Genomic DNA, 24,055 nt, shown 5'->3' with positions numbered 1-24,055 from the left:
CTACTTCCTGGCATATAATCCATGTTCCTGAGGGAAAAATCATCAATCTTAAGATTTCCTCTCATTATATATTAAAAAAATTTTTTGACACAGAGAAACAAAGAGTAGGAGAGGGGAAAGGGCAGAGAGGAAGGGAGACAGAGAATCTGAAGCAGGCTCCAGGCTCCAAGTTGTTCAGCACAGAGCCTGATGCCGGGCTTGAACCCGTGAACCGTGAGATCATGACCTGAGCCAAAGATGGGACGCTTAACCGACTGAGCCACCCAGGTGCCCCTCCCTCCATTATATTTTTATTTTTTATTTTTTTATTTTTATTTTTTCCCTCCATTATATTTTTAAAGAAAAATATACACTCAAAATAAAAGTTGAAGAAGTTAACATTTTTTAGGATTGTTTTGTAATACTATGGCAGGATTAATAACTGTTATATGCTTTCCTATCCATCTGAAGTAACTTTTTGATTACAAATATTGCGATTCTTAAAAATTTTAATTTCAAGTCATCAACCAAATAAAATGTGAGACTCCAACTAAACAAGATCTATATTTGGCTCTACAACAAGGCTACACATGTATTTTTGCAAAACCTTATTATATTATCAGGTCAGGATTATGGATTCTAGGGTCGTAGTAGAAGAGTACACTTTCCCTAGACCCTTTATACCTTCCTTTCATTTGCAACAATGTCTTTTAAACAACTCGACCCTCTGAGAGCTGATGTGTAAAAATTGGTAAGCATGTGGTAAGTCCTACAGAACTGGAAGGAATCCTGAGATCATTTAGATCACGAATTTCAAATCATTCTGTCTTTTTAGCAGTAGAATCCTTTTATCCAAGCAAAACTCAGATAAAGCTCCAATAAAAGTAAAGCAGGTAAGTGTGGAGCTTCTCTGCTGTGAACTGTGGCAAGCACTGGGGAGTGCCTTGGCCTCCCCTCTCCCACTGCTGGTCACCCCACTGGAGACCTTCTTCCAGACACCAATTTGAAAAGTGAAAATTACTGAACTAGCACAACCTTTTATTTTATAGGTGGGCAAAGTGAAGCACACAGAAGGGAAAGGTCTTGCCCAGGAATATGTGGTTTGTCAGCTTCCGAACGGAGACATGTAACTTCCAGCATTCTGGGTCACCACCCTGTTTTAGTAAACTAGACTGTCCCAACTGTTAAGCACACATGAAAACATGACGACAGAATCACGTGAAAACCCAGTGTATTCATGAAGTAGATTTAAAAAACAATGACATTTTTCAACAAGTAACTCTAGCACCAAACAGGGAAATTTCACTTAAACTTCAGCCATACCAGTGCTTCCAACTCGAGATGAAGACTCTTCTTTTTAGAGTTTAACCTGACAATTTCTTCCTGTTCTCTATTCCTTTGATTGAGAAGCTCCTGGCGACGAATCCTCTCCCATTCTAAACGACGTTGTCTTTCAAGTTCCTGTTTTGCTGCCTGAAAATAATGAATTAAGTTTGATTTTTAAATTAGCAGTTTTGCATCATTCAAAAACTGATGGGATGACAAAGATAAAGGCAAAGCAGCGCCTGGCACTCAGTGGGCTTCAGGGCCCAAGAGTAACTGGGCAAACCTAGTTATATCAGCAGGCCTAGCCTACAGACTTCCACAAAAGTGACATCACCCATCAGACTTTTTGATTGTTTCCTGGGACCATCTTTTTGTTGGTAGTTACTTTCTGCTTAAACAAAAGGACGATTTCATAAACATAAATGTCAATAGAAATAACTGCACCTGTAGTCTGGTATCAGGGAAGAAAAATCCTTCAGTATCACTATGATTTACTGTGCTCCATCCTAAGCCCTTAAAACAAAGCCAGTCCTCCTAGGGACGCATACGTCACATTTATCCCTAGGACCTGCGCAAGCCCACCCTCGTGCTTTGCCTCCAGACCTTCAGCTCCCCAACCTCAGCCTTCTGCGGCTCCAGTTCTGTGGCCCCTCACTCTGGATCCAAAGCTTACTTCTGTTCAATGACCTGCCTGGACGGACTCCTTCCTCTGGCTCACTAGCTTCAGCTCCTCACTCAACTCAGCTTTGTACTCGATCCTTCTTTGAGTTGGAAATCCTCCCTGACCTGCAGAAACACCACCTTTTCAATCAGTTACTGGCCCTGAAAACTCTTCACAAGCAAAGGCCCTCTTCCACTCCAGAAGGGAAGGAAGGTTCAGAATTGGAGAGAATAGGTAAGAATGAATGATGCAGAGAAAAAGGCACAACAAAAATAGCCATTTAGAAAAAAACAAATAAGATGTATCCACGTATTAAATATAATCATTTTCTTAGGAAATAAAGTAACTTAAAAATAACCTCTCGTCTTTCTATCTCTTTTCTCCTTTCTTCCTCCCGCTGTCTCTCCAATTCTCTCTGCTTCTCCAAGCGTTTTTCTAATTCAAGTTGTTTCTTCCATTCTTGCTCCTGTAATTCTCTCTGTTTTCGCTCCCACTCTTCCTTTTCTTTCTGGGCTTTTCGTTCTGCCTCCCTCTGCTGCTGCTCCATCAGGGCTTGGCGCCGTTTCTCCAGTTCCACGTTCCCCCGCTCGTAGTTGGCCTTCCGCTTGTCCTCGAAAGTAACTAAACAAGGTATACAGTAAGCACTCTCCCATGAAGAGCCCAAGAATGTGGACTCCAGTTTCAACACACTCATGCCTTGTGATCATCTGAGTGCTATTACTCTGAGGATCCTTCTCCTAAGGATAATTTTAACTCAAATATAAATAGTAAAATATTTACTTTCGTCTAAGAGTACTCACTTTTGGAAAACAAATTTCTAAGTTTGAATTCATCTGAGAGAGAAATTCTTGCTAATAAAACCATTTTCCAACTTTTTTCTTAGCATTTTCTTCAAGGACAAGCAAAGCTGGATGGCTATATATTTATTTCATATATTTCACTAACTTTTTAATACTTTGAAACATCTACATATGTACTTTTTCAACCTATATTTAAACTGTTCTTTATAGATGAAGATTTTATCACATCACCTGCTACCGTGATTTTTCCTAAAGTGAGAGAAACATTTTAACTAGGATATCAAACACACAAACTCTTGCCAAATGTGCATACTTTATTCCTAAATAAATTTCTTCTCATTTTTGACTATCTTAATTTTTTGATGTCAGAATCCAACCCATTCATCAAATAGTTTTCTCTTATGGTATATAAAATATTAAGAATATAAAAATTCTAGGGGCGCTTGGGTGGCTTAGTCACTTGGGTGTCTGACTTAGGCTCAGGTCATGATCTCATGGTTCGTGAGTTTGAGCCCAGAGTCTGGCTCTGTTCTGATAGATCAGAGCCTGGAGCCTGCTTTGGATTCTGTGTCTCCCGCTCTCTCTGCCCCTCCCCTGAGCTGGCTCCCTCTCTCTCTCAAAGTAAAGAAACATTTAAAAAAAAAAAAAAGAGAAAGAGTGTAAAAATTCTAAATACTCATTTACATCTCAAGGTAAAATTTAAGAGAACCCACTATAAATAGACAACTTAAACAATGTTACCTGGTAATTTTTTCTGAGGTTCCTCTTCTTGCATTTTCTGATATGAAGGCAGAGTTCCATTAATAGAATCAATTTGCTTTCCTCCTCTAAGAAAAGCAAACAAACATATTTAGCATCATTAAGTCTGGGAACTTCTAGACAGGACTATATATACAGCTATACTACCAACGACTAGAGCTACTTAACAGTTAGAATACAGCCCCAGAGACATTTAGAGTGCACTATGGTCTGTAGTTACAATGCACAGCAGGATATGGACTGTCCAGCCAGAGATCTGGATTCCCACCACAATTCAGCTGATTGCTATCCACAAGCAAGTTTTATTTTTAATCTCTTTAAGTCATCAGTTTTCTTATGTACAGTATGGTGGAAACACACCTATTTCTACTCCTTCTTGGCATGACTCATTAAATACCAAAATCAAATACCAGTGTAAATGTTTAACTTCCCATTAAACTAGAGCAGAGGCCTTGGGAAATCACTATGTAGTAATCATGTTTGTCCCCAGGAATCAAAACCATGCCTCTTCCTTCCAGAGGCGCCCACCTGAAAGATGGAGGGACAAGTTCAGGAGGCAACGTCAGCGGCAAGGGCTGTCCTGCTTTGGCCATGTCGGTGAGATGCATCGCAAGGATGAACTCTTCAGCTTTCAGCTGTCCATCACCATCAATGTCAGCCAGGGTCCTAAAGCAAATGTGAACGATCACAGCTTAGAAACAGAGTCTATTTAAAGTATTTTCAAAAGAGTTCAAGATTCTATTTTTAAAACATGAAAAATGATAGCAAAACAGTTGGATTAACATATTTTAGGGAAATGTAAATATATATAGAAAAGCGAGCTTATTTTTACCCTTAACTGTCCTACTGTACAAGAGAGGGGAGAAAGTTTAAAACAGAAAAGGAAAAATTCCTTCTGAAAATGTGGCTTGTCTTGTTTCATGGATAATTCACCTATCATATCAGTCAGCTCTAAATTAAAAATGAGGTACTCTCAAATTCTCCACAGACATCATTATGAAAAAGCAAACCAACTTATCTGCAAAATAATTAAACACCAAATTTTCAAGAATAACATTTTGTACAATTTTACTGTGTTTCAACATTGCATTAACCTTCAACTGGCTGCTCTTACGGAACATCTCTGAGTCATAAACGTTTTCAGAAACAGGATCTTTCTTATAATAGAGGATGTATAGTTGAAATTTGTAATTAATGGATAAACTCACCAAATAGTAGCTAGCTGAGTTTGAGAAAGATTTGACTGAAGAAGTGCATTTCTAGCTTGAAAACCTGATTGAAAAGGGAAACCAAAAAAAAAAAAAAAAAAAAAAAGGAAGAAAGGAAATTCTTTAGTTTCTTTAAAGTCATGTGCACCTAAATAGCTATATCTACAAAATAACACTGCTGCCACCCTGGGAACTTTGACCACTGGAAAGCTTTTACCACATGCAGGTACTGAGCATTCAGTACCAATCAAAACACAGCCATTGCCCCAAGGAATTTGAAATCTAGAATTAGTAACTCAAGTATTCCACCATGTCCTTTTAGAAAATAACAGTCCATGCCACTGACCAACATGATGGACCCAGCGTTTGCACACAAAGTACTGGAGGCCAAGCTCTCTGGCTTCCTTGTGCTTCCATGCAGCCCCAACCACAGCTTTTGTGTCTTCACAGTGTTTTCAGATTTTGTCTTCTCTCTCTGATCTTTTTTCTGTCTCTACTCTTCCTCTTCCAAATGACCTGTAAATGCTGGCATTCCCCAAGGCTCTGTTCTGGGCACTCTGTTCTCTGTGTGTTCACATCTGTGAACTTCCTGTGACTTTAAATAGCACCTTGGGGCTGATGATCTGCAAATGTACACCCCAGCCCAAACCTCTGAAAAACCTACCTAAGTATTTCACAGGTATCTCAAACCAAATACATACAAAACAACTCTCTCAATCCCCATTCACACCCCACTTCCTAACTATCGCCCAAACCATTCACTCTCAGTCTGCCCTTTTCTCTAGATGGCATCACTGCCCATCCGGTGGCTCAAGCCAGAAACCAGAAAGTCACCCCTCCCTCTCATGTACACCTACAGCCAACTTCAAGTTCTACACTTTAACATCACTGCATGTCTGGGTCCCTCTCACATTGTAAGTCCCAATTTAATGTCACCTTTTCAGAAAGGCCGTCTCTGTTCATCCTATCATCCAATATACTTCTGCTGGTTTCCTTCATGGCTCATATCACAAACTGTAATGTAACATTTATCTTCCTGTTTACCTGTTTATTGCCTATTTCCACTATCATGCTAAGTTCTATGGAGACAAAAACCTTGACTGCTTTATTCACTAACATATTATGTCTAGTACCAGGTACAAAAACACTTAATATTTGCTAAAGTAATGATTAACTTGTAATCCAAAGTACCCTAAGGTGCAGTAAGGACTTATGGGATAGGGTATGAGAGTAATAGCAATTAGCGTTCACTGAATGCTTACTACACGTAGTAAACTGTTCCCACTTCTTTTCTCTGCCTCAGTGTTCAAAAATATGTAACAGACTTCCTGGTCTGCATTTTCATGTCAGGATAATGGTCACACAGGAATCTCAGGAATCTATTCAGAACACAAAGTTCTCATCTGATTCACAGTATTCACTCCTGGTGGGCAATTCTGTGCCTTCCTAACCATGGATAAAATCACCTGGTGTCTCTAGGGAAGGTCATCTAGTCAGTAAAGCAGGTGCCGCACTGCCCATTTCCAGGCAGCTGACTGAGCCATGAGTACTGAAGAGTCAGGCCTTACTCAGGGCTCAGCCTGAGTTGAGGCCCACCCAAACAACTCTGCACAGAAGACGATACATCCGCCAACTCCTCCTCAGCAACAGGTCCTACTAAAGAGCCAGCATGAATGCTGCTAACACACTGTTTCACTGAGCTTCGGACATGAGGTCTCGGTAATCAAAGCGACATATACTATGTGGAACAGACACAAATACACCGTAAATTATAATATACAATAGGATGTTTACATAACATAACTTTAAAATATTTTTCAGTCTTTAAGAAAAAAACCTGGTCATTTAATAAAAATCACATATGGAAAACCACTGGAAATAGCTCATGGCCTCATCCAACTAATTACTCCTTAGTAGATTACACACAGGAAGTGAGATCTGAGGAGGTCTTTGCATGAAAAAGAGAATTCTTCTAATAAATATTCTTCTAATAAATAAAGAAATGGAAGGCTATTGCAAACCTGAAAAAAAAGGTCTAATGTTTCAGCTCTTGAATAAAGACAACTGAAAGGAGATCCCTTAGCATGAGGCAACAGAGCAAACAGAAGGAAAAAGACAAGGAATGTAATTCGTTAAAAAGCATACTGGTAGAAGGCTTAAATGTGTGCAAATTGTGAATAATACAAAGTGTTACAGAGAGCCATCAGAGTACTTCACTAAGAAAAGCTCACTTGAATGTGCCCACTGTTGGTCCGCCAAACCTTTGGATATCCTATTTCCTGCGCTATAGTATTAGTCCCCCCTTCTCTACCTGGTGGTCTACTCATCCTTGAAGATACAGCGCAGATGTCATCTCTTCTGTGAAACTCTCTATCTTCAGCATTAGTCACTTTCTCATGTATATTGGTCACAGCACTTTCAAACCACTAATCAAATACTATGATTATGTAACCCATATATATTATGGACTCTTTAAAGGTACGGACAGTGTCTTCCTCCTCTGTGTATTCCAGGGCATCACAGAGTGCCCAGAAATTATAGGACTCAGAAACTACGAGTCAATGGATTCATTTAAATAAGTCATGAGAGTTTAAGGGGGAGAGAAGAACAAGAGGAATAAAATTAGACCACCAAATGCTACACTCATTGAACAAAGCACAACATGTTAAGTCTAAGTCAGCCTCATCCTCACATACTTGGGCTTCTGCTCTTTCAGGACACCAGAAACAACTATTCTTTTTTGTTTTTAATCCTTCCCTTAACTATGAATATATAACTATACTCTTGTAGGTCTCAGAATAACAACATTCTCTGCAAACCCAATACACCACCTTCATACAGTGTGGCATATACAAGCAAATAACAGTAGGGACTCATTCGTTACAGCGGCTCCCCATGGACCTTCATATTCTGTCTTTGTTTATACTGTATGTTTTTACTACAGAGAGTGTACTAATCTTAAGTTTTCAGCACTTTTCAAACCTGTAGGAGGTTTGTGCATGGCCCATTCCCAACACAGTAACTCTAACATTCTGATTTCTATCACCATCAGTTACGTTTCCAGTTCTTCAGCTTCATATAATTGGATTAAATAGTATGGACCCTTTGGACCAGGCTTCTTTCATTCAATAGATTATTTTGGTGTGTTCTGTTACAGAAATATACTACGATTTATTTAACCATTCTCCTGTTGATAGATATTTAGGCTGCTTCTTTTTTGGATGTTTGAGTGAAGCTGCCATGAACATTTTTGTATGTCTTTTTACTCCACTTTTAACAACTTGAAAAAAGAAACGATTGATTGATTGTTTGGGAGAGGGAGAGTGGAAGGGCAGAGAGAGAAGGGGACAGAGGATCTGAAGTGGGCTCTGTGCTAAAAGGAGAGAGCCTGATGTGGGGCTCACATTTACGAACCATGAAATCATGATCTGAGCTGAAGTCAGATGCTTAGCTGACTGAGCCACCCACAGGCCCCTAGTAATGTATCTTAAAGAAAATACTGTACATATTTGCTGGTCCAATCAATTTAAAAGCCTTCTTGCTCCCTTGTCCTACTGCCCTGAGACCTCATACTCCTATTCTATAGACTACTTTTCGAATTCTCTATCCATGCCATGTACTTCTAGCTCTTAGGATTTCTCCTGTCACCCTCAAATGCTACCACCTTCAATCTTATCTGCCCAAACCCTAACTCTTCCTTTCATGATGGAGCTTAAATGCTCCCTTACTACAAGATGTTTTATCTGATCTCTTTAAGTATTATCTCCCATTCTACGTTCCCTAGCACTTTAAAGCTCTATTATTTTAGAAACACTTGTTTTATTATTCCATCTCAACTGTAGATTAGTTGCTGAGTTAAGAGAGAGGGGAAAGTTAGACAGTGGGAACTCTACTTGCCTATTACCCTCTGTTTATATCCCCTTCACTACCCTTAAATGGAAAAGTTTGGATAATGTTCTAGCATGGACTCAAATATTCTGTAGTGACCTAAGGGCAAATCTTACAGGGTTGGAACACCAAAGGGTAGACAACATTCCCAGGAGGTTTCAGTAAGGGCAAGCACAGAAAGATCCAATGAGGGAGGGGAGCACAGGGAAAATAAGTTGAGGTTAAGTCCCACACACTCTTCCCCATCATGTAAGGGTCTCCTTTCACTGGAGGACAAGGCTTCATCTTCTCTAGGGAGTGGTATTTCTTCCAAAAAGTTGGGTGTACACCTGTGTGCTCAACTTCATTGTAAAAACTTTGAAGAAATCAATCGAATTGTATTCATCTCTCACACAACTTAAAATATTTGTATTTATCAAATGCCTGCTAAATTTTTTGGATGCTAAAATTTTAGGTGAGCTACAAAGTACAAATTCAAGTAAGAGTTCTTTAGTAGAAATTCATATAAAAAACTTTAACTCTCTCACATTCTGAAAACACTGTACGCCACCTACCTGAGAGGTATCCACTCATGCTTTTGTCAAGACTATTAAATTTTTGCCGATATTTTAACCTTGAAGGCTGAGGAACTGCCCACTCTGAGGTCCCAGTCTTGGGCGAGTTCCCTGAGAGTGAAGCAGTTGAGGAAGTTGAGCTAGAACAAAATTTATTAAAAATTTTATGTTACTACATAAAATATACTCAGTAAAAGTTTATAAGGCAGAGACATTAAGAATCACACCTTCTATGGTACAGTAGTAACTGCTTTTGTTTGATATTTTAAATATTTAATTTAACCTCATTCTCAGGAAAGTAAATACCATATGAACTACAGAACTACCATATACCAAGAACCTATTACGTGCCAGGCCCTGTATTGTGGTAAGGCCTTTATAAATACTACTTCTAATCCTCATGACAAACTCAGAAGGAATTACGGTCCTCACCTGTTCGATGGGCAAACTATGGCTCAGTGAGGGTCACACATATCCAATGGGAGTCTAAGCTAGGAAACCAATACTCTTCTTCTGAGTTAAAGCTAACCACTTTGGTACTCTGCCTTAAGGAGTATTCTGATGACCTACATAAGGGGTGATGAATGAACACTGAAGCTTTTGTGCTTTCTAAAATTTAAAAGCTATTCAATCAGCAGAATTTGCTCAAGAAAAAAATTATAATGTATCATGACTATGAGACTTTTGGAGAAACATATATTTTTAAAGGAAAAGTATGAAGTTTGGGGGCAAAAACTTGACAACTGAATATATAGCAGAACATTTTTAGTTTAAAAGGAACATTTTTTTCAAACATTTAACAATTTTAAAAATAATAACTTATTTTATGTGAGTTAGAAGTAGTAAATTTACCTTAAGCATTTTACATTTGGCCATTCTAATGTAAAACCTGGATAAGCTCAGGGCTACTCCTTATTGAAAGCATAAAAAGCTGGAGGTTTTAAGCCTTCATACCTACTAGATCCTAAATCAATCAGAGACTGGGCTTTCTGTAAACTAGCACCGCCGAGTCCTCCCATCATGAGACTGTAAGATGATGTATGAGGCAATGCTAAAAAAAAAAAAAAAGAAGAAGAAGAAAAGAAAGAAATGAACAGTATCAATATCACAAAGTATGAAGAATATCTGTATTTATTGGGACAAAAATGTAACAGTTTCTTTCTTTAACAGTTTCTGACTCATTAGATAGTAAGTACTTACTTGAAGAAGAATAAGGAATGGATAAGGGCTGAATGAGGCCAGCAGTTCCATTTGGTAGTGATGATGTGCTAACAGAAGGCACTAGGGGAGCAGGCATCATTAAGGGAGGAAGGGTGGTCCCTGAAGTCGCAGAGGGTAAGGGGGTTGCCATAGGTGCAGCTGGAGGCAATGAGTGAGGAATGGACAGATTGGGCATGCTTCCCATTCCTAAAGAGAAAACAGAACACATTTTCCAGTGTTAGTAATCAGTACATGCCAGAAAACAACAAGACAACAGTACAGTGACCAGAGACCCATGTTTATAGAGACCAACTAGTCTTCTTGTTAAAAAGTTCACTAAAGCAGCTTGGACCTAGCAGTGAGGGAGACACACCACTGCTTTTAATATCAATATTCTGACCTGTGTGAACTAAGGGAATGTCCAGTAAAGAGTTAAAAATTCTCTTCTAGCATCATCATGAAAGCTAAGTGGCCTTTTCCAATTAAATATTAGTAAAAGGCGAAAGATTTATGCGATCTGAAGAGAAACCAGAGTATCCAATTAAATATTAGTATTCTCAAAGAAAGACTGTATTACTTGATTAAATGTGGAGTTTCAATAAGGATAATAAATATAGGGCTGTTGAGTCATTCAACTAACACACATACATACATACACACATTCCCCCAATGTCCCCACCCCCAAAAAAGGATGTTCTAGTTACTAGATACTCTAGGAGACCCATTTATGCATATGTATCTGCAAGAAGAAAGTATGCCATATATTTCACTTTTATTTTAAGTAACACATCCATGTATTCAAGGACAATTCTTTTTTATTTATTACTATTTTTTAAAATGTTTATTTATTTTGAGAGACAGAAAGCGACAGAACGAGCAGGGGAGGGTCAGAGAGGGAGGGAGATACAGAATCGGAAGCAGGCTCCAGGCTGGCTGAGCTGCCAGCACAGAGCCTGACGTGGAGCTCAAACCCATGAACCATGAGATCATGACCTGAGCCGAAGTCGGATGCTTAACCGACTGAGCCACTCAGGCACCTGCATTATTATTATTTTTTTAATGTTTATTTTTGAAAGAGTGAGAGACAGAACATGAGCAGTGAAAGGGCAGAGAGAAACGGAGACACAGAATCTGAAGCAGGCTCTAGGTAGGCTCTTAGCTGTCAGCACAGAGCCTGACGCAGGGCTTGAACCCAAGAACTGCAAGATCATGACCTGAGCTGATGTTGGATGCTCAACTGACTGAGCCACCCATGGGCCCTAAGGACAATTCTTTAAAAAGAACAAGATGATGACTTTTATTCATTTACTAACTGCAGGCTACTTGGTGCACCATAAAAGTACGGTCACACAACGATTTGGTATGTCCAGAGCTCACTGCAGTAGTGAAAAGAGTTTAGTGTTTTAAGATCTAACATCTGGAATGAAAGAACAGGTTTCAGATACGCAAAAATGTCAAATTGAATGTTCTATTCTAATGAGTACTTCTCATATATAATCAATAAGAAACTGCCTAATAAAAATTAACAGAAAACTGATTCCCTCTGATGAAAATGTAAATTAATGAGCAAAAAGTCCATAACTTTTAGCCCTAAATTTAGCTAGATAATTAATGTTTAAATTAGAAAAACCTTTACTTAGGAATAATTTTAAACTACCCCCTAAATTAAACCATTTCAAGTGAGTTTAAAGTTGTTCGCAATTTTTCTGTTACTCATACAGAGTATAGAGGAAACTAAGAATAGTATTTAAGATCAGCTCTAACTATGGGTGGGGTCATGCAATTTTTCATCCAACTGGGAACTGTGAAAGGGGACACTAGCCAGACTTGAGGCCAGGGCAACAGGCATAAATCAGAACTGTCCCTGGAAAACTGGGACGCTGCTATGACAGCGATTTTAATATTTCTTATTTCAGACATGAAATCTAACGTGGAGTCTGAGGACTATTGTTTTTGCTAACAAACCCTTTTCTGTTATTCTGTCCAGGACAAGTTTAACTATCAAATGCAGCTGATTCAATTAATAATGCATACCAAAACGAGCAGAAATTAACGGAGAGAACATAGGAGGTTGTTTCATAATAGGAGGGAGGACCACAGGCAACTGTTGGCCTTGCAGCTTCAGTTTGATGAGTTTCATCGCTATGGAGAACTCCTGCTGATCCATCTTCCCATCCTTGTTCAGGTCCGATAAAGCCCTAAAAGGACCATGAGGTGGGCAGAATGGTATGTAAGGTCACCATTATTTTTGAGGATCATAAAATACAAACAATGACATAGCATGCACATGTAGATCATCACCTAGTGATAACCATACACTTAAAAATAAACAAATAAAATCCCAAAAGCTAAGACTGATACATTAAGAAATAATGAACAAGGATATCATCTTATAAAATACTGCCGGTCTACTGAGAATCCATGTAGAGAGAACCTATGAGACCTCTGGTATGAATTCTACCAGTGTGGACAGAAAGAAATTATCCAAGAGTATAATCATTCTAAATTTAATTTATTAATTTGTTCAAATATTTATTTAAAGCTTGCAATGTGCTCGGTACTCCGCCAGGCATGGGAATATTCCAAGTGGAAAGGAAGATGAGGTAGCAGTTGATATTTATTGTAATACATTAAAAGGCAAAATCCTAAATGATATAAAATGCAATTCTGTTTAAGGTCAGAGCAGGGAAAGGGCAGGCTAATTTGTGGAGTTTACAGATGATGAAAGAAATGAAAGATTTTGAGAGTATGCCAAATTATAAAGAAACGTTTTTCAATGGCAATGTATACATCTCTCCTCAAAAATTCTAAGGACATTAAAAATTTGTCCAATACGATAAAATCCCAATTATTCTCATTTACTCAATAAAATTAATTATTCTAATAGCTGAATACTTAATGACACAGACTGCAAGTAAAAACAACTTTTTATTAACACAGTATCAAAAAACAAAACAAAGCCAAACTACCAGAAATTTAAGTTCATTTACAAAAAAGAACACTTTACCATATTTCAGCTAAAACAGGAGCTGGCAGGCCTGACTGTAAGAAAAAGGTACGCGCTTGGTCACCTGAAGGTAATAAAAATAAACATCAAACAGCACATTAGTAAATGGAATTCCTCCAATGCCTCTGAATAATAATAATGGACAATAATAATAATGCTATTGAATTATCATTTTAATTTTAATTATTAAAGAATTAGAAATACACATATACAATTAATTACATTACATTAATAAGGCTTAGATGTTTTAAAACAAAAAACTCATAAGTAAAGTTATACATGGGACACCTGGGTGGCTCAGCTGGTTGAGCGTCCGGCTCTTGGTTTTGGCTCAGGTCACGATTCCAGGGTCGTGGCACTGACCCCTGTGTGGGGCTCCGCTCTGAGTGTGGAGCCTGCTTGGGATTTTCTCTCTCTCTCTTTCTCTCTCTCTGTCTCTGTCTCTCTCTCTCTCCTTCTCTCCTCTTGCCTCTCTCCCCGACTTGTGCTTTCTAAAATAAATACTTAAAAAAAATGATGTTATATGCATTAATCAATAATGAAAGGTTACATTATTCATCTTAGTTTTTCCATATTAACTAGGGTATTATTTAATATTTCCATTTAATAGAATTTATAATTGAAAAACACTATTCTCTAGAAAAGTTCTAAATAAAAAATAACAAGTGTTGGGAAAGACAGTCCCCCATGGGTCTCTCACAATCCTCTGTGTCCTGCTGTGTGGTACAAGGAGGCAAGACCCTTAACTACTTCCTACCTGGGTCATTTCTCAGAGTTGGGTTTGCATTGAGCAATCTTGAAGCCTGAGGTAATGTTTTCCCCTGGGCCAAAAAAGAAGCCTGCCTCCTAAAAATGGTGGGTCCCCCCACAGGCTCAGTGTTCCTGTCCTATAACACAATCACTGCATGTTTAACATCCTTTTGGGCTCTCTACATCACTTTTGGGCCCTCAGGCCTCAGTGGGACAAGAGAATCCAAGAGGAACATGCTGATACTCCAAGCTGCTAGCCGTGCTATTCATAATAACAGCATGTAATAATTCATTCCATTGTCTCTAATCAGGAACCTTGGGTCTTATGCCAGCATCCATGAGACAGTAACAGACTACACTGTTAACCTATAAGTAGGGTAATCAAATCCTAGCCCTGATACCAGGAAAGGGAGCTAGTATTATAGAAGTACAAATAATATCAAAGTCTGATGGCTAGGAAGATGGATTCCAAAATCAGACTAAAAAGTTTCAAAGCCCAGATCAATACTAACCATCTGTAAATATAGACAATAGTAGCTATCTTACAAGGCTATTACAAGACTAAATGAGATAATGCACTTACGTACAGCATCTGAAATACAGTACAGATTTGGTAAATATTATTCATTATATTACTGTAAATAAAGTGCTCACGTGCTTTGGCACAGGAAAAAAGTTTGATTTATACAAAAAAATTTGAAAGATACACCTAAATTAATCCTCCTTAGGCTCCGTAGGCCATCTTGCAGAACAAGGGCTAGTGCTAACAATCAACTTGGTATCGCCTCTCAAAAACAGAGGACTAGCATTATAAAAACAGATTGCAGAAAAAAAATTCTAGATTTTTTTTTCATGTTTTATTTATTTCTAGGAGAGAGAGAGAGAGAGAGAGACAGCGTGAGCAGGGGAGGGTCAGAGAGAGAGAGGGAGTCACAGACTCTGAAACAGGCTCCAGGCTGTGAGCTGGCAGTCAGCACAGAGCCTGACGCGGGGCTCGAACCCACGAACCACGAGATCATGACCTAAGCGAAAGTCGGACGCTCAACTGACTAAGCCACCCAGGCGCCCCAATTCTAGATTATTTTCAAGGAAATGGACCTGATACATACTTCTTCTAGACTTAGTAATACTGATTGTTATACAGGTAATTGGCACAACATATTAGGAGCACATTAATAAATCTGCTTGGAAAAAAGTCTCAATTACCTCAAGAAATAACCTGAAAACATTCTAGAAATAATGTTAAAGTATGAAGCTGGACAATTAAACTGAAATTTGTGATTATCCATTTAGGATTAGGAAAATATCTTCCATATGCCAATTCCAAAACAACAAATTAAGACAATTCCAGATAAAATAAAACCACTGTTCTTTTTAAAATTCATGAATTCTTGGCAATGAGAAAGAATGAAATCTGGCCATGTGTAGCAACATGGATGGACCTTGAGGGTGTTATGCTGAGCGAAATAAGGCAGAGAAGGACAAATATCATATGTTTGCACGTATAGGAGGATTAGGAGGAACTTAACTGAGGGACAAGGGGGAGAAGAAGGGCGGAAATGGTGGGGGAAAGGGAGAGAAGCAAACCATGAGAGACTCTGGCATGCTGACAAAAACTGAGGACTGATGGATGTGGGGGGAGGGGGGATGGGCATGGAGGAGGACACTTGTGGGGATGAGCACTGAGTGTTATGTGGAAACTAATTTGACAATAAACTATTAAAAAAAAAAAAAAAGGAGAAAAGAAATTCATGAATTCTGATAGGAATTTTATCACATAATAATACAAATTTGATGGTGACCAAGTTAAAAATTCTAAATTCTAAGGCATTACATGAAAAGGAACTTAATTCGTAATTGAAATATAAACACAAACCTGTTATGTAACCTCCTGAGGGTTTGAGGTTATCAAACTGTTTGTCATGCTTAGTCCGTTCTTCAGAGGTAATAGCCCACATATTTGGCCCTCCTAAAAATAAGTGAAAGACAAAGAAATTGTAGTATATATATGAGAATGCTCAAAATAATTCTAAAATGTATATATGAATCACAAGTGTCCATTTACAGATAGTTCTCTATCCCCACATGACACAAAGAGTAAAACTCTTTCATGACCATATATACTTAGCACAGCCCTGCGGCTCTTTACTCATTCATTCAAATAACATCTATGGAACAATTACTGTATACCACTCACTGGCAAAGGACAACAAGCTAAATTCTGGAAATAAAAAGATGAATAAAATATTATTCCCATCCTCTCTGCACATTCAACAGAGCTGATAACCATGTACACCTCACTTCTGACTACCTTTTCAGTTTACTCAACTTGCAACACATCACTTCTGACTACCTTTTCAGTTTACTCAACTTGCAACAATAAGAAACTCAATGTTTAAATAAACTCATACATATTGGCTGTCTATTATATGAAAATCTGCCTTACAAAGCTGTTCCCAGGAATGCATTTCCTTGAAAAGTATTCCTAAACATTTGAATACATTAAGATGGATCTGATTTAACAAATATTTCGTAGTCCTAAATGAATGGATTAAAAAAAATCTATAAACATCCTCTTTTAAAGACAAGTTTTAAGATTACAGTTAAAAATAAAGAAACAGATGTACTGAAGAGCTAAGTTCCTAAAATAGCAAAACCTACACACTTTCTAAATAAATATCACACACATAGTAAAACCCGACTTGGTTTATCAGTTTATTATAAAGTAAACAAATTATCCTGTCATGCCTCCTGTGACAATTTGGAAAAATGATGACGACAAAAAAAAAATAGAACGACAACAGCAAAGGATGACAGAGGGAAGCAGCTCGCTTTTACTGAGCCTTGACTCTATGTCAGGGACTTTTTATGCAGTAAACTCACAGATTCCCACCACTCCCCTATACATTAGGTACTATTATTATCCCTATGACAGGTGAGGAAAGCAAAACCCCAGACCACAAAGCTAGTTGGTCAGGTCACACAAATAACTCACAAGTGGCAGAGCTGAGATTAGAACCCACACAGGCCAAACTCTGGGCTACACAGTCTCCCAATATTTATGGAAAAGGTACTCACATTCCCTGTATCTTAGCTGCCACCTCCAAAAATCAGGAAGATTTTTTAAGTTTTAGGGGTTGTTGTAAAGACCCTATGTAATGTATCTATTCTAAAAATAACACTAATATAATTTTTCATCTATTAGATTGGTAAAATAACAACAGCTAACATTTAATAAAACCTGTCACATACTAGGTATTTTTCTAAGAGCTTTATGTGTATTGTTTCTAAAAGTCTCACAGGAATTCTATGAGGGAACTATTATTACTATCACTATTTACCAGAGGAGGAAACAGCAGCATGGCAAAATTAAATAATTTGCCCAAGGTATCAAAGTTGGTAAGTGTTAAAAGACAGGATTAGAATCCACAGACTTAATTAAGAATCTTAAACTATCTGCCCTGATGGTCATTAAAAAGAAATAGACCCACAAATATGTTGCCAGTTGATTTCAACAAAGACATCAAAATAATTCGATAGGGAAAAGACAGCCCTTCCACTGAAACATGCTGAAAGAACCAGACATCCACATGCACCAAAAACAACAACAAACCAAACCACTTCAATCCTGCACCATATACAAAAATTAAGTCTAAATGGATCATAGAACTAAAGGCAGGAGCCAAACTATGAAACTTCTTGAAGAAAACAAGGAAGAAAATTTTTGTGACTTTGGATTCGGGAATGACTTTTTAATGCACAAACTACCAAAATGATTTAAGCTTTTTAGAGTTGGACTTCTCCTTTCTTAAAGACACTGTTAAGAAAATAAAAAAGAAGCTACAGACTGGAAGAAAATATTTGTAAAACACAATAATATGTATCCAGCACATATAAAGAACTATTCAACTCATTAAGACAATCCCTGTTCCCTGCCTCAAATAACGGGCAAAAGATTCAAACAGATATACTAAAGATACAGATGGCAAAGAGCATGTGATACTATGTTCAATGTCACTGATCATCAGAGAAATGCATATTAAAACTACAGTAATACCACAGAGTGTGAAGCCTGTTTGAGATTCTCTTTCTCTCTCTAAAATTAAAAAAAAAAGATAAAACTACAGTTAAGGTATCGCTCCATGCCTACAGAATGCCTGAAATTTTTTAAAAAGTCTGTTGGCAAGGATACTGAGGAACTCAAACTCTCACATACTGCTGATGGGGAAAGAAACAATTTAGAAAAGAGTCTGGTAATTTCTTATGAAGTTAAATACACATTTCCCTTTGCAACCCAGCAGTAAACTCCTAGGTATTTACCCAAGAGAAATGAAGACTTTTTCCAAATAAAAATCTGTCCTCTGATGATTACAGCAGCTTTAGACATTTGGTTTAGACACCAAAACCTGGAAATAATCCAGAGGTGTTCTGCAGATGAATATATAAACAACTTGTGGTACACATTTATAAAACGGAATTCTACTCAGCAATGAAAGAATTTCATTTATATGACATTCTGGAAAGAGCAAAACTGCAGGGACAGATATATGACCAGTGGTTGCCAGCGGCAAAGGAGGGTGAGAGAACCTTGTGGGTGATGGAAATGTTCCATATCCTGATTTACATGACTGTATACATTTGTTAACACTCATCAAACGATATCCTTAAGAAGGGTGAATTATAAACCCAACTTAAGAATTAAAATAAAAATACAGCATCTAATTAATACATGCTTGCTACATGGAGGCTACTCAATAAATTAGTTTCCTTACTCAACCCAATCCCAGGGAACAGTATAATTAAGGAGAAGTCAGAGCACTGAAATCTTTCTCAGGCTCTTTCCTTTCTGGTAAAGGTACCCTTGCCAGAAAATACTGAGAGTGAGGCTTTTTAGTCAGAAAACTTAAAGACTATTTTAAGTCTGGAGAGTCTGGTTAGGAAGGCCTGAGCTGCTTTAACACACACCAGGGTACGTCCCCAGAGAGTGGCAGCCTGCTTCGTAAGACTGCAGGGATCCATGGCATCAGGAGAGTGCTTTCCTATGTCCTACTACCTTCTCAGCTTACATGTCTTCACAGTGGCCAACGCAACCTATCTGACTTCTTGCTCAGTTCTTCATTACTCCAACCAGTAACCCTTACACCTTTGTATGCATTCAGTCAAAAAACACTTACGGGGCACCACTGTGATCAAGGACTGGGGGTACAAGGATGAATAAAATGAACTCCTTAAAGGAGCTCAGAGACTTCCTTAGCCAAAAGAATCACATACAACAATCACAATTAAATATTATGATTAATGTCACTTACAGATTAAAAATGTTCTAAAGCATTATGAAAAGGAATAATTTTTAAGTAGTATTTAAATAATCTTTAAACATGGGCACTTCCAAAAAATGACATTAAAGTGAAAAATATTAATGCACTAAAAATTTCACAGAAAAGACAAATTAAATAGAAATAAGAAAACTAGGGAATCTATATACCTCAAAAACAATTTTAAAATACTTTATCCAATTCTAGCTTTCTTAGAATATATACTAACAGCATCTTTTAAAGAGCCAACAGTTTATTATTTTGAACTTCCAGTAAAACATCTCCCAATATTGATCTTTATTTATTTGTAAGCCTTGTACAAAGTCAGGAAAGCTTATGGGGTTAACATTTAATATTTCCTTAAAAAGCTAACAACCTTTTACATTGTCTGATCACTTTAGAAATGTATTAAAATTCTATCCACTTCCCCCACTCATCACTAAATTGAGAATGTGGTATTTTCATAAAGATTTCTGTTGCTTATTCTCATCTTCTCACCTACTGACTCTGTCAAAAATGTTCTTATGGTCTATGCAGAAGGAAAAACACAGATTTATAGAACATCCACTATATGCTAAATCTCCTGCAGTAAATAGTATCATCCCTGTTTTACATATATGTACACACACACACACACACGTCCCACAAGGTTAAGTCACAGAGCTGAGGAGTTAGCAGTATTCTAACACTTAGTTCTGAATGTACACAATTCAAACATGTTATACGCTGCTCATAGGCTGTGAAATTAAATGAAGACTATTTCTGGGTCCAGTTCAAAATAACAGTCAAATCATGGATGTTGACCCAATACAAACTTAAATCTCTAAAACACAACTAGAATACTGGCCTAGACAGAACTAAAGCCTCAACGGGGACTTGAATAATAAACTCTTGGGCTGATGGAAACGTAGACAGTACTCCATATGATTCTGGAGGCCCAATGTTACAATTTCCTAGTTACAGAGACGAAAAGACTAATGAACTCTCAAATTCTAAAAAGGTAATAAAACTCTAAAAATAAAGTGGCAGTTTTTCTAGCCATTCGCTGTTCCTGTTCTCTCCCTGGCGTCCCTCTCCTCTTCCCTATTTTGGATATGGCCACTGCCACAGGCTTCAGAACTCCTTATTTCTAGGACCAGGCTTCAGTACCCCCATGATTTTAAGGCTGGAACAAGCCACATTACACTACAATCAACAGGCAGCGACATGAATCTGAAGTACCCTCTTGCTTATCACCTGATGACTCAAATATCAGGCTCTCTGTATTTACAGTTTTATTACATGTTTGAAAAGCAGAAAGCAAACCTACCATGATTAAAGAAGACTCTGGCAAGGATGATTCTGCTGGTGCAGAAGACACCAGAATTAGAGTCACGAGTGGTAAAATTATGACGCACTGATCTTTTTTGCTCTGTTGAGGAGATGGGAAGTGAAGCATCAAAGAGACTAAGAAAAGAATATCTGCTCAATAGAACTTTCTGAGATGACGTAAATGTTCTGTATCTGTACCCCACACCACTTCCAACAGAATGGCCACTGGCCACATGTGGCTTTCGGAACTTGACATGTGGCTATGTGACTGAGGGACTGAATTTATTTAATTTTTATTAATTTAAATTTAAGTTGAAATAGTCACATGTAGCTAATGGCTACTATATAGGCAGCATAGCTCTGTGAGGACCAAATAAGCCTAAAGTCTCTGGTTAGTCTTGGGATAATAAAACAGGGCAAAATATGAGAAATACATCAGAAGTGTTTAGACACACAGCTTGGTCTAGGGCATTTATAGACAAGTTCCAACAGTACTGGGCATTGAAAAGATTTAACACCATCTATAATTGAGGATTTACTAGAAGAGCAAACATTGCTTTTGAAGGCTTTGTGCTATATATGTGGGTGCCTCTCCCAGTAAGCTCTGAAACTATGAATTGCACTTCACTTAGATACATAAAAGATTATCTTCAATACATTATACCTAAGTGAGAGGATACCACATTCTACATTTGTTAACAATTCTTCAGAAGTTGTAAAAAATTACTACCTTTATTCCTATATATCACTTATAAGTTATTGTCCAACATTTTGTCCAATATTATTCATTCTTTTGTATATAATGCAATGAGCTGCAAAGTAGATACATAAATGTTAAGGGAATGGAAGAAACAGAATCAAGTAAGACTGGGTCTATACGGTTTTCTTTTATGTTCATTTTATTTACAATACTTCTAAATACTTCGGTTGAAGTTTACAACTAAACTATGTATTTAATACAAACTCCTTTGTATACTGCACAGAAATCTTCAAATTTGGGAAGAGCACATTAGTACTATAATTATTGCCCTGATTCTAAACTTATGTTTATCACTCATTATGGGGGAAAAACCCCATTATCTCATTTTTAAAAACTGTCTGTGGCATCAAATAATTTTCATAATCCTGCACCATTTCCAGCAAAGCTTACACTGATCTTTAATTAAGAGTTCTAAAAAGGCAAAAACAAAACCTTTATTTCAAGTTCATCCTTACTCAACACTGAATTCTTCCACAGAGAATTTAGTTTTACTTTTTACACAAATAATTCATCTTTCCAAAACTTTCCTAAATCTCACAAGGTCAATACTGAATCTTTAAACTTTAGATATACAACATGTATTTTTGTATTAATGATGTGCTTAATTTGGTCCTTTGACTGAAAACGTGGTTTTTTAAAAAATGTAACTGATCAAATACTTCATGGTAACATTAAAACAGAATTGCTTTTTGCAAGTGCTAGAATTATTCATGATGCTTCCCTCTTTTTTCCCCTAATGTTCTTTAATGTAACTGCTTTCAATTTAAATGTTAAAAGAGTTACTGACTAGACTATTACTTTTTATTTTATAACTGGCTAATGAAATTTACCTCAAAATTAAGAACTTTGCACCTTAGATTTCTTTAGCAATTTAAAAACATAATGTATTTTTCAATTAATTCTAAATGACATATATAGTAACTTCATACTCTCTAAGGGTGGGTCAATTTGTTTTTGGGAAAAGAATTAAAACTAGAATCAGAAAAGAAACTTTAAAGACTTTCTGTTACTGAAATTACCAAAACATTTTCTTTAAAAATGTTTCATATTAAACAATGATGTGGGTAGGCATACACAATCCTTTATAAAAGGAAAACTTAATTATATGTATAGATTACTAAATGAATCTTTATTGGCTCAATTAGTATACAATCATCCCACTATAGAAAACATCTTTAATATTCTTCACCTTATAGCACTCTGCTTTTTGTCCTCCCATTTTATGCATCAAACACAAAATACCTTTAGGTTATTCTTAACTGCTCAAAGGCAAGCACACATTCCAGAGGATACTGCAGACATGCTTATACTGAGTCACAGGATTTACTGCAGTGTTCTGAAGTAAACTAGCAAAACATTTTCAATAAGAACACTTTAAGTTTTGCATTTATAAGTTTAAGGAAAAATATCGAAATGAGTATTTTTATAACCTCTACCAAAAAACCCCACAAAACCCCCAGAACCTCTTTATCTTGCCACAAGCACAAAGCGGCTTACCATTCATAGCTGTGGGAAACTGAGCCATCATGGTCCTGAATTTTCCTTGCTAGCTCTCAGCCATCTGCAACATAAAAACAGTGTGCCATTAATAATACAACAAGGGCAGATCGGAGCTTTAGTGCACCAGCTTAGCAGTGGGAATGTCTGTCCCCTCCAGCTCACACTTCCAGCGGAAAACAATGCAGAGAGCGCTTGCCGCTGCTGAAGGGCAGGATTTACATTTGGGGAAGGATAGGGAGACTTTGTTGGGAAATGGTGCTACCTTTTAAAATAGAAACATTTGTAAGAAAAACAGTCACGTATGTCATAGAAAATACTGAATAAAGAAACTGTTGGCATGAACCAAGCTTGCAGAAATTAGCTTGGGAGAAAGAAAGGTTGTTTTAACGAGGCAAGATGTTATTTCAGAGAAATCAATTGTATAAATTAAGTGCTTATAATTACATGGAAGCCAAAATATTTTCTTTAAAAAAATCCCAAATATATTTGAAAAATATCCAAAATAAATGTAGCACAGAGTTCTATAGGTTTATAAAAATTATCTAGAATTACTAAAACATGTATGTTTATCTAAACATAACTAAATGTTCTAGGGAGAGAAGTAACTTTGGAAATTAACAGCTGTGATTTAAATCTCAACTCTGCTGTTTTCCTAGCTGTGACTATGGGAGAATTATTAATCTTTCTGAGTCTCAGATTCCTCATCTCTAAAAAGTGCTTTGCAGGAGAGGTTTTTTTTTTTTTTTTTAAGTATTAAACATAATTCAATACACTGCTGGACACACAGTGAGTGTCTGATAAATGCCTGCTACTTTGCAAACATCCAGGAAGGGAGAGTACAGTATAATTTTGAGCCCTGAATTCACTGTTTTACTATGAATAAATTCAAAATTCAAACTTTATTATACAAATCTTGAGGGTAGGACTAGTTAGGGAGAGTGAAGACCTAGCAAATTTATAATAATGTACTTAGTAATTAAAACCATGGATTATAACATTGTAGGGAAACATCACTATATTAAAAGACCATTCAATAG

The 24,055-nt window shown here is 37.2% G+C and overlaps 1 protein-coding gene across 6 annotated transcripts in view; it reads right to left on the bottom strand.

Moving 5' to 3' along the window:
* ITSN2 (intersectin 2) overlaps nucleotides 1–24,055 on the bottom strand; it is a 142,493-nt gene that overhangs the window by 87,568 nt on the left and 30,870 nt on the right. For 5 of the 6 annotated variants that reach the window (XM_077774070.1, XM_077774072.1, XM_077774071.1 and 2 more), the window contains 12 exons: nucleotides 23,016–23,079; nucleotides 16,009–16,101; nucleotides 13,383–13,446; nucleotides 12,410–12,573; nucleotides 10,376–10,582; nucleotides 10,130–10,226; nucleotides 9,176–9,315; nucleotides 4,734–4,797; nucleotides 4,054–4,191; nucleotides 3,508–3,593; nucleotides 2,325–2,587; nucleotides 1,303–1,452 (listed from right to left, as the gene is read on the bottom strand). In XM_077774070.1, coding sequence (XP_077630196.1) covers nucleotides 1,303–1,452; nucleotides 2,325–2,587; nucleotides 3,508–3,593; nucleotides 4,054–4,191; nucleotides 4,734–4,797; nucleotides 9,176–9,315; nucleotides 10,130–10,226; nucleotides 10,376–10,582; nucleotides 12,410–12,573; nucleotides 13,383–13,446; nucleotides 16,009–16,101; nucleotides 23,016–23,046 — 1,497 coding nt within the window. In that variant the 5' untranslated portion in view covers nucleotides 23,047–23,079. Of the gene's footprint in view, nucleotides 1–1,302; nucleotides 1,453–2,324; nucleotides 2,588–3,507; nucleotides 3,594–4,053; nucleotides 4,192–4,733; nucleotides 4,798–9,175; nucleotides 9,316–10,129; nucleotides 10,227–10,375; nucleotides 10,583–12,409; nucleotides 12,574–13,382; nucleotides 13,447–16,008; nucleotides 16,102–20,756; nucleotides 20,850–23,015; nucleotides 23,080–24,055 lie in introns of those variants that run through there. The other variant, XM_077774073.1, reaches the window with a different exon arrangement.

The sequence above is a fragment of the Crocuta crocuta genome, unplaced genomic scaffold (assembly GCF_008692635.1).
Source record: "Crocuta crocuta isolate KB4526 unplaced genomic scaffold, BGI_CrCroc_1.0 scaffold246, whole genome shotgun sequence".
In the NCBI taxonomy this organism is placed as follows: Eukaryota; Metazoa; Chordata; class Mammalia; order Carnivora; family Hyaenidae; genus Crocuta; species Crocuta crocuta.
The sequence above is the reverse complement of the archived record's forward strand: the minus strand, read 5'-3'. Positions and strand labels throughout refer to the sequence as shown.